The sequence below is a fragment of the Chaetodon auriga genome, chromosome 7 (genome assembly GCF_051107435.1).
Source record: "Chaetodon auriga isolate fChaAug3 chromosome 7, fChaAug3.hap1, whole genome shotgun sequence".
NCBI lineage: Eukaryota > Metazoa > Chordata > Actinopteri > Chaetodontiformes > Chaetodontidae > Chaetodon > Chaetodon auriga.
Window position 1 is genome coordinate 17,113,931 of NC_135080.1, and position 12,624 is coordinate 17,126,554.

Sequence of the window (12,624 nt, forward strand, 5' to 3'; positions counted from 1 at the left end):
CCCCTGGTGGTCACTACATGCACTTACAGTGATTCTGATTTTACTCTGCAATATTCAGCTTTATGTCTGTGGAAGACTTGACTGAAATCATGTACATCATCTCTGCCTTGAATTACAAGAACAAGGATCTCTAGATGAGGGTTTTAGGTCATGCACGGCCCTATTTAGTGGACATATTCCGTGTTCTTGTGAGTTAAATGCAAGAATACAAATATGGCTAATATTTTTTGGTTCACTCACTACACCAAGTATGTTATGTTGTTCAAAAGGATTCATATAGTTTCAACAAGCAGGCACAACAAGCAGTTCAGACCAAACAGTTCAGTGGCATAACTCATTTATTACGGAATAAAAATCAGACATTAACACGTGCAGACTAAAAACCAGTGTAATGAACTGACAACCCTAAAATGTTCTGAAATCTAGTCTGCATCCCCTGCTGTAAAAAAAAAAAAAAGAAAAACATACGTCTATAGCCAGTTTTCTTTCTTCAAACTGTACAAAACACAGCTTTAGCAACATACATCTGTCAAAAACAAAGAAAAAAAAAAACCCACTCACCTGCCAGTCTCTAAATGTGCAAACATATTGATCTTTCCTGAATGATCGTTTTTATTTTACATTTAATCAATCCTTCCACTGAGCAGTTCGCTTTTATAAATCAAAGCGTTCGCATATTGTCAGCAGATATCAATCCATCTTTACACTGTAAATAAGTTTCTTTTCCGAAAAGTCCGTAACTTTACATGTAAAACCAAGAACACAGCGGTAGGTTAGAGGGATGGTAGTGATGTGGGAGATACTGTGGGAAAAGAAAGAAAAACCTATAGGTGTGGGCGATAACGACACATCTGGGACTGATGTCACACTGCATTGGTGCCTTCCCTCAACCACTAATCATGTCTGACCATGTGAAAAAATGGCTATTACGCCTACACAGTCCACTGCATGCCGGTAGTTGCTGCAGCAGCAGCCTGGGTTCCTCAGATGTACACATTTAATCTACAATAACACAACGTCAAGCACCTCTGCCAATTACCAGCTCCAGGTGTGCTGTTGTGTACATGACAGTCAAAGCAATGAATACTCTCACCAAGACACTGAGCATGCAGAAGCTACGTGTAGGACTCAGGCAAAAATCAACTGTGTTTGCATAAATGCCTACAATGTCAAGGCTTTATTTTTCCATAGAGAACATTTTCTTAACAAAAACATGGTATTTGGTTAAGGGCAAAAAAAAAAGAAAAAAGAGAAAAACTAAAGGTTGAAGACAATCACTATTCCTGTAAATTATACTGTTCCAATGTTCAGTTTCAGGAAGCATCTGAGAAACCCAGAAACCCACCTATGTTGGTATTAGGCTGGCAATATACCCAAAAATCAAAATCGGCACGTTCTCTCAATCATTTGTCTTTGACTGCTGCTGAATGCTGCCCTTAAAATCTTGGTCAGCAATTCTGAAGACGTGTCAGCAGTGTCATCTGACAGGCTGCAGATATTTGGTTTACTCCCAATCAGAAAACTATAGTTTTAACCTTTTAAATAACGTGTCTGCTGACATGACTCCAGCTAACAGTGAACTGTGTAACAGCATTCAGAGAACATGCCCAATTGAGTATACAGAGAATACTTGAGTGACTATCAGTCCTAGAGCTAGTCTGTTGGTGTGTGTGTGTCTGTGTGTCTCAGCGCCGGTGACGGCTATGCCCTGAGTGTCCGCTGCTGCTGTGGTGTTTGCTCTTGTGGCTACGCTCCCTCTCCCTGTCCCTGTCATAGGACCGAGATCTCTCCCTCTCCCTCCTATCCCCCCGATGACCACCTCCTCGCTCGTGTTTGTGTTTCTTTGAGGAGAGGTCATAGGAGCTGCGATCTCTGTCTCTCTCGCGCTCCCTCTCTCTGTCCCGGTCCCTGTCTACTTTGACTGGAGTGCGGGACCGGGAACGAGAACGCGAGCGCTTCCTCTTGTGACCAGATCCACCGCTGTTGCTGTGGCGTCCGCTTGACTTGGAGTCACTGTTGCCATGGTGGCTGGTCTTGGACTTGAGGTGGGGCAGGAGGGGTGAGGGCTGATGTCGCCGAGGCGATGGACTGCGACTGTGAGAGCGAGAACGTGACCGAGAACTGTAGGTCCCTGAGCAACTGCGTCTGCTGTTGTAACTGTGGAAATAGGAGAGGGAGGAGATGAGGAATATATCCTGCTAATTACACAAAACGATCCCCTGAACACAAATCAAAAGTTCATACAAGACCATACAAGTTAATACTCAGACCAGTCAACCAAGAATGTCTTTAAATACTTAAAGTGGTCTTACTGTCTGCGAGGTGAGCGGGACCTAGACCGGGAACGTGTTCTTGAACGAGATCGACTTCCACTCCTGCTGTTCCTCCCGATCTTCACGTCTTTCCTTAAACTAGAGAAAAAAAACAGTAAAATTTTTATTTTTTAAAAATGTATTATTTTTGTGAAAATAAAAAGACACACATGTAAACTGTTAGATGACTAAATGTGTCAATCATAGAAAAATCCTAAAAGTATAACACTGTGTGTGTGTGTTTCTTACCCATTGTGTGGACTCTTGTTGACCTGAGTCCGGTTGTCTGGCTCCTTCTTAGCTGGTTTGAGGGTCTGGGGGTTCGGGGATTTCTCTTCCACCTTGACCACATTTGGGGAACAGGGCTTGGAAGCAGGAGAGAAGCCGCCTAGTGTGGACAGGGCGGGGGTACCATCAGGATTCAGACCTTTGGCCTTCAGCTTAGCCTCTGCCAAGAACACCTTCCTTCGTTCCACCTCCTTCTCCAGCTGGTCATAGTTAGGCTGAGTAACAAAAAAAATTACATTACATTAACACAGACAACACTCAGTGCTGGCTATGCGGCATAAGGAGCAGGAGTCTTCGCCTGTGTAGTTTACATTTTAGTAGACTTTAGACTAATGTAAAGTGGCATATTTGCAATGGGTAGAACAGCCATTGGCACATGATGCACCAACGTCAAACAGACATTGTGCTACTCAAAAACAGAAACAAAACCCTACCTTCTTCCTGGTGTACAGTCTAAGGGTGGTGATGCAGATCTCTTTGATTTCATCTTCACTGGCTCCAAACAGCAGGTACCAATGAGGTCTGGATGGCAGAGGTATCTGTAACAAAGATTACACCATCTGAAGATGCTAAACGGTGCAGCTATAGATGAGATCTGGTGTGACAACATTTGGTATGAAAATAAGCATTTGTGGGAAGGTGAGAGGGGTATTTTAGGTCAACATTTCCTCTTACCTGCAGAGCACGGGCAGCAAGGAATATGCAGGCACACGCTATCGTCTCAGCTTGGAACCTCACAAACACATTTGTCCTCAGGCTATCATTCATGTAGTTCCTATAAAAGCAAAAAGATCAGAGAAACAAAAACATAGCATCTTCTCTACGTAAAGCCACCGCTCACCCACACCCACACCCACACTTTAAGTCATTTCACAGTTTTGACCACAAGCTAACACTGTAGGTCAATGGTGTGGAACATTTGTTTACAAGGTGCTAACCGCTGATCAGGGCTTTACCTTATTCTACTTTCTGATTAAGATTTGTGTTTCATTCCTGATGAAACCATGCTAATTCTTGCAACTAAGAAATCTTCACAACTGAGAAATCTCTGGTTGGTGATGTCAGCAACACTGTAACTGGTCACTGATATACTGGAGAAAGGTTTACCTTTTACAGATCTAACCATTAGAGGCGCTGACCACATTTTAAACTAATCATAAGCCCTGACAGCGATGAAGAATTTCTGTTAGGCAGTGCTGCGATACGCATTTACATCTGTCAAGTTTAACTTTGTCCATTTCTCTCTGGGGCATCCATGGGAGTGCTGTATGTCACAAGTAAAGCATGAAGACACAAATGGGAAAGGATCAACAGAAGACCCGCCGAGACCACCTTACCACACTGTGACCTAGGAGTAACTACATTAAGAAAAATGATGATTGAGACAATGACACATGCCGTGTAAGGGAGGAGGGGGTGGGACAACATGCAGGCACATGGTGTTACACATTCATCAAGAATGCAGTTGCCACTTTCAGATTGTTGGGTCTGAGGAAATGGGAGTCACAGCATGTATGATGGCATACACAACAGCTACATTTGGGGAGTCAGTGGCAGACTGATGTTCATGATGCAACACTGGTCTAATATTCTCGCATTTTATAAGTTTGTGTGTTTCGTGTCCAAACCATGGGGGGTGTGGCTTTCATACTGGAAAGTTTAGCTGCATAACAGCAAGGACTTTCCACTTTTTAACCTACAAGACCACTGTTTCTGTCTGCAACTCCATTCCACTATGTGGCATTGTAGGACACTGAAAGACATTCAGTGACAATCCATGCGTCACTACTTGGCTGAACAAAATCTCTGTGCTACAAAACAGATTACATGTCAGGGCAATGGGTAAAGTAGATTAGCCACAGGGAGAGCATTAGGAAAGACAATATGGCCAGGACGTGAATCAGGCAAGTACAGGGTGGTGTGAGCATCTATGTCCTTGAGAAACATAGAAGTCAGAGAGACAAAAAAAAAAAGTGTGATTACAGAAACATGATGGTAAAACCCCAATAAACTAACACGCATCCCACTCAAACTATTACCAAAAGAAACTACAACCAAAAATACTAATCAAAAGGCAGTGAAACATCATTTAAGTGGTGACACTTCTCCATATGCAGTCACTGTGTATGTGTGTGCGTGTCAATTTCCACCTATGAAAATTATGTGCTGTTCCACTGAAGTTTACCGCAAGTAACTGCTGAAAACCTGCCACGCTGCAATTACTTCCAGTCTAGCCTGCCTTCAACAAATGACCCGACCTGCACTTTGGCGTGTCTTTGTGAAACTGCTATGCTAATGCTACTATACGTTAACACATGGCCGTTGGATTCTGACTGCTGCGTGGGCGAGACAGGTCCTTCGAGGCAAAACCTGAGAACTGGATCAGCCTGTAAGACAGACACATGTCTGGACACCATGTCAGTTGGGGACAGGACAGTACACTACTGGAAATATATATTTTTTTTAAAAAAAGGCAGGTAAACTGGTCAAAAAGGTTATTCTGTTCTAAGTTTACTTCATTGCTAGATGCAAGTAAACTAGAAAAAACAAATGTGTCTGTAGCTACTTGGCAAAAATAGGTATTACAGTTAAAACCTTTGTAGCAAGACCAAAAAAATACAAATCCTTTTGGACACCCAAGAGAAAACAAGACGATGTTGGCTGTTGGGAAAGGCCCGCCCGCCCCCTTCAGTGAATCTTGGCATTGGGATTGGCTGTCTTGAGAGGGGCAGCCAGCCAATGGGGGGAGCTTCCTGAGGTCATGTGGTTGGAGGAGGCAGAGTTCAGAGGTTCTTTATGTGACTTACCAGCATGGACTACCCTTTAATCAAAGAGTAGAGAGAAAGGACAAAGTTAAACCAAGCTCCCTGGGCACCGCAAATCAATAAGACTTTACAGCAAAGCCATGTAAGGGCAGACAAGAGAGTGAGACACGCAACAGGATTAGGCAATAAAACAAATTTCTCCATCGGGGGGAAAAAACAAAACAAAAACAAAAAAACAAAAAACAAAAAACAAAACCAAAAACAAAAGTGGAACGGGTTAAAATGGAGTGAAGGAATGTCGCAGTCAGACCTGGGCAAAATGGTTGTTGAATGCTTTTCAAATTTGTGCTTTAACACATGAGGGGCACTTGAATATCACTTATCTGACAGATGTTTCCACACACGGGTGTGTCCCAAGCAGATAAATCAAGTCCTCTTCAAGTAATTCAACCATTTGAAACTCGTTCAACTTAATTTTTAGCCCAGGTCTGGTGGCACTTCTTGCAGACATGACAGGTTGCTGCTGTGGGGGATGGTCAGTGGAGAACTGGGAAGGAGCTTACCAGGCCGTCTGGACCAGCGTCTGGTTCTTCTCACATTCCAGGACTTGAAGATACATGACAATAATCTGGAATAATAAAATGATTGCATATAAACTCAGAAACAGTCCCAAGTGTGTCACTGTTCAAGCCTGTTCTGAGAAGTGAGAATTGTCTGTCAAAGCTGCTTCCTGTGTGGTTGCATCTGCTCAGGGGAACAAACTTAAAGCTACAATAACTAAACTACACTGCGCTTTACAATTTTCATTTACAAGAGTGGCTTTAACTCACCTTGTGTGGATGCTTGACATGGACACAAAAGCCCAGCTCCTTCAGGACCCGCCGTTCCGCCTTGATGACTTGGTTTTTGGTATTTATGTAGTTCTGATCAAGTATCAATGAGCTTGGAGTCCTAGTTTTTAAAGGAATTAAAATAAAAAAAATGTTTCCCTCTTTCGAAATGAAAGTGAAAAAGAAAGTGCCCTTTTGATTCCTTGCACTCTTTTCCGTTTCAACCAACTCAAAGCAACAGGTTTAACTGTTTGAATGCCGGACAGTTTGCTGGGGTTTGTGGACTCCTGTGGTTCCAGTGAAAGCTTATGGGATCTGCAGACAGCCCTCGACCTCAATCACCCCATGACACAGCTTTAACAGAAATATCAACTCATTGTCCACATCACGGCCTAAACATGCCAAAACATTATGCAGTCTTCAAACCTGAACCGTAAACTCAAAAATGCCAAACTACTGAAACAAGCTGTCACAATCATTCTATCCTATTCTAATGTACCGCATATGTCAGTATGGTTTTAAAAAAAAAAAAAAAAAAAAAACACTGTGTACTTCATGAATAACACATTCTGGCATCCAGACTCAACAGTTGAATTTGTCCAACAACTACATTTCAGAGCAATCAGTGCTGTACCAACCCACAAAAAACCTGCTGGTTAACATATCTGACTATTTATAACGCTACTGGTGCAGACAAACAAATCAACAAATGGACACTTCATATCGAGTTATTGAAAAGATCATTGTTTGAAATCCAAAAACTTACATTACATGCATTCAGATCTACAAATCCATGTTCAAAGGTCAGCCTCCCCATCATGAACCATCAGCCTCTGACATTACATACCATTCATGTAATCTATATCCCAAGAAGAACACGAAAAAAAAACAGTCTGACACCATAACACTCCCAACACTTGTGAGCAGTAATTCAGCATCTGACCTTTTCAGAACCAAGGACTATCACATATGAGATCTAAATCTAATCTTCTGATGTTTCAATTAACAAAAACTTAAATGGGAATACTGTCATGCTAAAACCCACATGCATGGAAAAAAATTCTCCCACAATCAGTGTAACGTCTACTACATGACACTTAACAGCAAAAATCTATATAAAAAAAAATAGACTTGCTATGGGTTCATCACAATCACCAACACACTAATCTAATATTGATTAAATATAACTACATATTGCCCCAAACTATTAAAGCTACAGTGCATGTACTGACCATAAACAAAAACATAACTCGCACGGACTACAGGTATCCAATTAATCAGTCCAACTTCAACGAACAAGGTGATATTTCTTTAAAAGCCATGGGTAACAGTTGGCGAATATCTTTTAATTGGTGGACACATATGATATACCATATGATATACCATGTGAATGGGGTTTTGCTCTTGAAGCACAAACAAAATGCATGGTGAGGAGCAGTCAGAGAAGAAAACTACATTACCCAAGGGTCTGCAGATTGACGGACAGATACCCAAAGCTTAAGATTGAACCACAGGAGTCCTCAAGGCGCCCCGGGGGCCAAGGACCTTCGGCCAACCTGTCATCCCCGATCCCAGTGCGCCGCGGTGGCTCAGACCACGGGCGTCTCCCACAGGAGGGGGTGGGGTGGCCCTGGGGGAGGAGAGAGACCCCCTCGGATCATGGTTGTCATGCCGACTGCTTCGTCTTACGTACCATTCCACATCACCCAGGCTTTGGTAAATGTAGCTGGTCGCTGTTAGTTGGTTGCAAGGGAAAAAAGAAGCCAAGTTAATGCCAAGGCCTGTAGTACTTACATGTACAGATTTCTATGAAGACAATGGCACACATAAATTAAGCAGGTGTGCCTTGTCTTCCAGTGTTTAAAATGTAGACCAATTTAAAGAGTTTGTTGATATCAATTTTAGTGCAATGTCAAACTTAGATGTTATATGTAGACAATTACACTTCTGAGACTACCAATGAAGCGGAAACTGAAAAGTTTTAAAATGGTTTAGAGTACATGGATAAACAGAAGAGCACTTTCACAGGAAAAACAGATCAACATCATACAACATACAACATCATATTTAATAAAAACAGAAACAAATGCAATGCAACATGTTGCACATAATAAAACATTATTACTTTGAAAAGCAGACGACTGTATTCAATGCTGATGCTTACTTTTTGCCTCTGATCTGTCTCAGGTGGTGAAAAACATTGATGACATCTCGTATTCGCCGTGGCGCTTCTTCAATCTTGGAGGCCAAGTTGATACAAGCCATAGCAACAATCTGGAGAGAAGATAATTGATGCAAAGGTTTGGAAGGAAGAGTTCAATAACTTTAGACAACCAGAGATGCGGTACCCACATCCAGCAGGGGATGGGCGAAGTGACAACATGTACAAAGACAAATTTGTCAGCGGTTGAGAGATCTTATCATAAACGTCTCCTGTTCATACTTGTGGCTGCTCTCTTATCAATATTTCTGGAAGAGTTACGCCATTGTGGAAGCTAGAAACCCATGAGCAGGGCTGCTTTATAGAAATACTAAATATATACACAATTTTTGCATGAAGTTGGTATATGATGATACACATACATGAACTGTAATTAAGGATTTTAACCATATTCTTACTATAGACCGGCACTTGTAATTTCACTATCTTTGTGGTCAAATTAAGACTATATAGCCATACTGACTATTTATATAGGATTAACATTTGATACGAAAATAGTACTGATATGCTTATGAGATGTATCAAATCATATCAAACAGCCACCAATTGACTCTGTGAAAAAAGTTTGAAGTGAGGACAGCATGTTCCAAATATGTACAGATTAATTGAGGGCTTCCGGTAAAGAAAAGCAGTAGTTTTGATTCAGAGCCGTTTCTAAACTTTGAGTTTCGTACTGAGCTTCAGTATGACCACTCTATTGTCTAACATCGGTTCAAAAACTCTGATACAACGTATCGACAACATGGCTGCCACGAACGTAACCACAGCGTTATGCTATGCTAACATTTACGAGTAACCATCAGCCTGACAATTAGGCTGAAACTTGACCGGACTTACCTCAAAACTGTGTTTGACGAATGACTTGGAGTAGAAAAAACGATGAAAGAGCACCTGCCCTGTTGCCATTGCCACCTGTCGAGGAAAACACAGAGCATGACGTCTGTACTTTGTCTTCTATAAGCTGGCCTAACCTTGTACAATGAACCGCCGCCATTTTAACTCCACCACGCCAACGTCAATGAGCTAACATTAGCAAACTGCTAACAACCAAGCTACGCCGTGTAGTGGTTTACATAAAAACTACTGACGATAAACACACACTAGCATTATTATCTGATATAAGCACTGTTCATGAAGGCTTACCTGGGGTAACCGGAGAAGAATGCCCGCTGACTGAATCAGTTCACATCCAAGGATACGAAGGTCGGTCTCCGTGTTCAGGTCGAGGCCGTCGAGCATCGACGGCGTCGGAGAGAGCCTTTCCTCAGGTATCAGCGAGTTGTCGATCGTAAGGTACACTTCCGAGTAAACTTTGTCACCAATAAGAATGCCATCGTTGTTTGTGGATGCGTTGGAAGATACAGAGAGGGGACCTGCGGCCATGTTCACCCAAAAAACGGCGGTAGACTGCCACAGATCAGCCAGACTCGACGGAACGACAGCGGAACAGGCCAAGTAACTGACAAACTGTGTGACGTCACCATCCTGTTGCGACACAAACGTTTGTGCACATCCGCGGCAAATAGTTTCGCAATAAGTGAACAAAAACTACACGAATCTCTTGACAGTGTTCAACAGCTGTACCGGATCGTAACGTGTGTTTAAACTCCTGCAGTTTATCAATTGGTCACTAATTTACCCTGTCTTAATATCGTTCTGTTGTCTCACCTGTCTACAGATTATAACTGTAGAATCGGACACAGTATAAACCACGTTATTTATGTATAATACAAATAAATAGTTAAAAAAAAAAAAAAAAAAAAAAACATCGACTGCCGTGACATACAATAATTTGTCCATTTTTTGTACTTATTTCTCGCGTTTCCTTAAATAACGCTACGTAAAACTCGATTGCCTACTTCAAGAGTATTTAAGACTGCAAATTATATCAAATGAACCGTAAAACAATAGCTGTTGTCCGTAGTCAACCGTTTCCATCTCAAAGGGAAACGTCACAGACCCTCTGATGCTGCAGTTATAGACAAAATGCTACGACATGTGTTTTGATACATCTCATAATCTATGTATACCTGCCGCATATTTTGTTCATTAAATGTCATATCACGTTGACAACACAAGCTATAGTCGTAGTCTTTAAGTTTACGACATCACATGAAGGCAGCAGGAGGAAGCGAGTCACCACCAACGGTTTCTGTGACGTATTTTACGGGAAAGTCCGGACGTCTCACCATTACCTCCGGAACATATCCATCCGCCAATAGAAAAAAAAAAGTTACAGCAGCAATTTATTAACAAATCAGTGTTTGTTTGCCTAATTTCCACACAATATACAGGAAGTCAGTGTCTGTCCACTTATAATAATTCTATACTTAACTGTTTAAATATACAGAAACCACTGGTAAGAAGAGCGGGGCAAAATATGTTAGATCTTAATATGAGGACACTGGTATTGCCTGTGAGGAAGAAGGTGCAGCTTCATGGCCTTGATTGTGTCATAGAAGGTGCAGCTCCATATGACATAGTGCAAGGAACATTGTGTTCAGTCACTGTTCACCCCACAGGATTTTATAGCCTGAAGCCTTGCAGTAACTAAAACCAAACAGCAGAGTGAACTAGAGACACATTGGTTGAGGTTGCAGAAAATTGTGCGCACTAAGGGAAGCCTGAGCTTTTTGGGGTTATAGAGTTTGTTCTTTGAGGACTCATACAACTGACCTTGTCCCAAATCCCCACGAACAATCTGATGCTGCAGTACGACGCGTTTGATTGCATTGCCTTTACTTCAAACAAAGGACTTTGTGTGGGCCTACGCTGCTGCAGTGTGTGTTGTTCTGTACTGTAAGCGTGCATGAACACGACTTGATGGCTTACTGTCTCTGTTGGCTTGTTGGCAAAGACAGCAACTGTCCTGCATGGGCAAACCCAAGTTTCACACGACAAGTCCTTTGGTTTTTGGTAATCTGATTAACTACAAATTTGCACCATTGAAGTAAAATATCATCCGTGGTGGATCCTGTATTGTCATGTCTTTTCGAGGCCCTATCTCGTAGAAGGGCCCCAGGTCAAAATCTAGGTCAAAGATCTCAATTCATGTAATTTTTATTCCAAAATTTTGTCTTCAGACCCCTTAAAATGAAGGTGTGTGTACTTGCAATTCATGCATAAGTGCATAAGTCCACCAAAGACTGATTTTAGAGGTATCTAACAGTCAAGTGTGAAAAATGAAGACAAATTCACATTTGTGAAACAAATTCTTCTTTTCCATCCAAACTGGTTTACATTACACATGGTTAATATTCCCAAATAAAATACTGTTTTTAAAACCTACATACACAACTCAGGCAGAGAGGAAACGGGGGGTTCAGCAAGAGCCAAAGAGCAAATTATCGTCCTGGGTCCCACTAACACTTCAGCCCTCCATGGCTGGTTATTTCCTGAGGTTGCATATATTTGCATGTGAGTGTCTACCTGTAATAACGCAAATATTGCATCAGGGCATACTTTCATGACCTGCCTGAGGCTCTATGTGGCCTGTCAGGGTCAGACAGATATCCACATCCACACACACACACACACACACACACACACACACACACACACACAGAGAGATTTGCCTCCTCAGTTTTACTAATGCACCACATGAGGTGGCAGACTGAGGTCTCCTTTTCCCCGTCATTAACCAACACCTACAACCAGCACCTCCAGCCCTCGCACTTACGTAGTTACCACGACGACAAGAATACTGAGCATTCTTTCTCCGGTTGCCCGGGTGACACTAATTATAGGGTGTGGGAGGGCTCACGGGACGCAGAATTCCGGAACAACCATAACGACGCAGGAGAGAGGCGTTCAGGGACGCCCAGTGACGAACAAGGGCTTAGTTATACACACACACCACTCCCTGGAGTGGAGTGGCGTGTGTGTGTGTTTACGAGCAACTTGCACAGATTCCCCAGGGACACGTGTGCATGCCTGCCCTGCTATGATAATTACTGCGAGGAGATCACACTCCAAATGTGTGTGCATGGCATGCGTGTGTGTGCATATGAATGTTGGTGTGTGTGGGCATTTTGTTAAGGGTGATTAATGCTTCAGACTGATCAAAATGTCATTCATGTCAACATAATGGGGCTTTATGCTGCGTGCCCGTAACGCACATATCAAGATGTAGAAAGTGTTTCAAGCAGATCTGTCTTTCACACACACACACACACACACACATACACACACATGCCCCATGGCTCTTT

At 42.3% G+C, this 12,624-nt stretch overlaps 1 protein-coding gene across 3 annotated transcripts; it reads right to left on the reverse strand.

Annotated features, from left to right (window-relative positions):
• Positions 1-320: 320 nt before the first annotated feature.
• ccnl1a (cyclin L1a) lies at positions 321-9,872 on the reverse strand. 3 transcript variants are annotated; one of them, XM_076734556.1, is made up of 10 exons: positions 9,560-9,872; positions 9,254-9,328; positions 8,360-8,469; positions 6,196-6,316; positions 5,929-5,993; positions 3,276-3,375; positions 3,035-3,139; positions 2,562-2,815; positions 2,313-2,411; positions 321-2,157 (listed from the first exon to the last, which is right to left on the reverse strand). In XM_076734556.1, the coding sequence occupies exons 1-10, from the start codon at positions 9,797-9,799 to the stop codon at positions 1,686-1,688; spliced, it is 1,641 nt and encodes a 546-aa protein (XP_076590671.1). In that variant the 5' UTR covers positions 9,800-9,872; the 3' UTR covers positions 321-1,685. The 3 variants fall into 3 exon arrangements, with proteins under 3 accessions (XP_076590671.1, XP_076590673.1, XP_076590672.1); XM_076734558.1 differs by lacking the exons at positions 321-2,157; positions 2,313-2,411; positions 2,562-2,815; positions 3,035-3,139 and adding an exon at positions 5,408-5,421; XM_076734557.1 differs by lacking the exons at positions 321-2,157; positions 2,313-2,411; positions 2,562-2,815; positions 3,035-3,139; positions 3,276-3,375 and adding an exon at positions 5,148-5,421.
• Between the last annotated feature and the right edge of the window lie 2,752 nt (positions 9,873-12,624).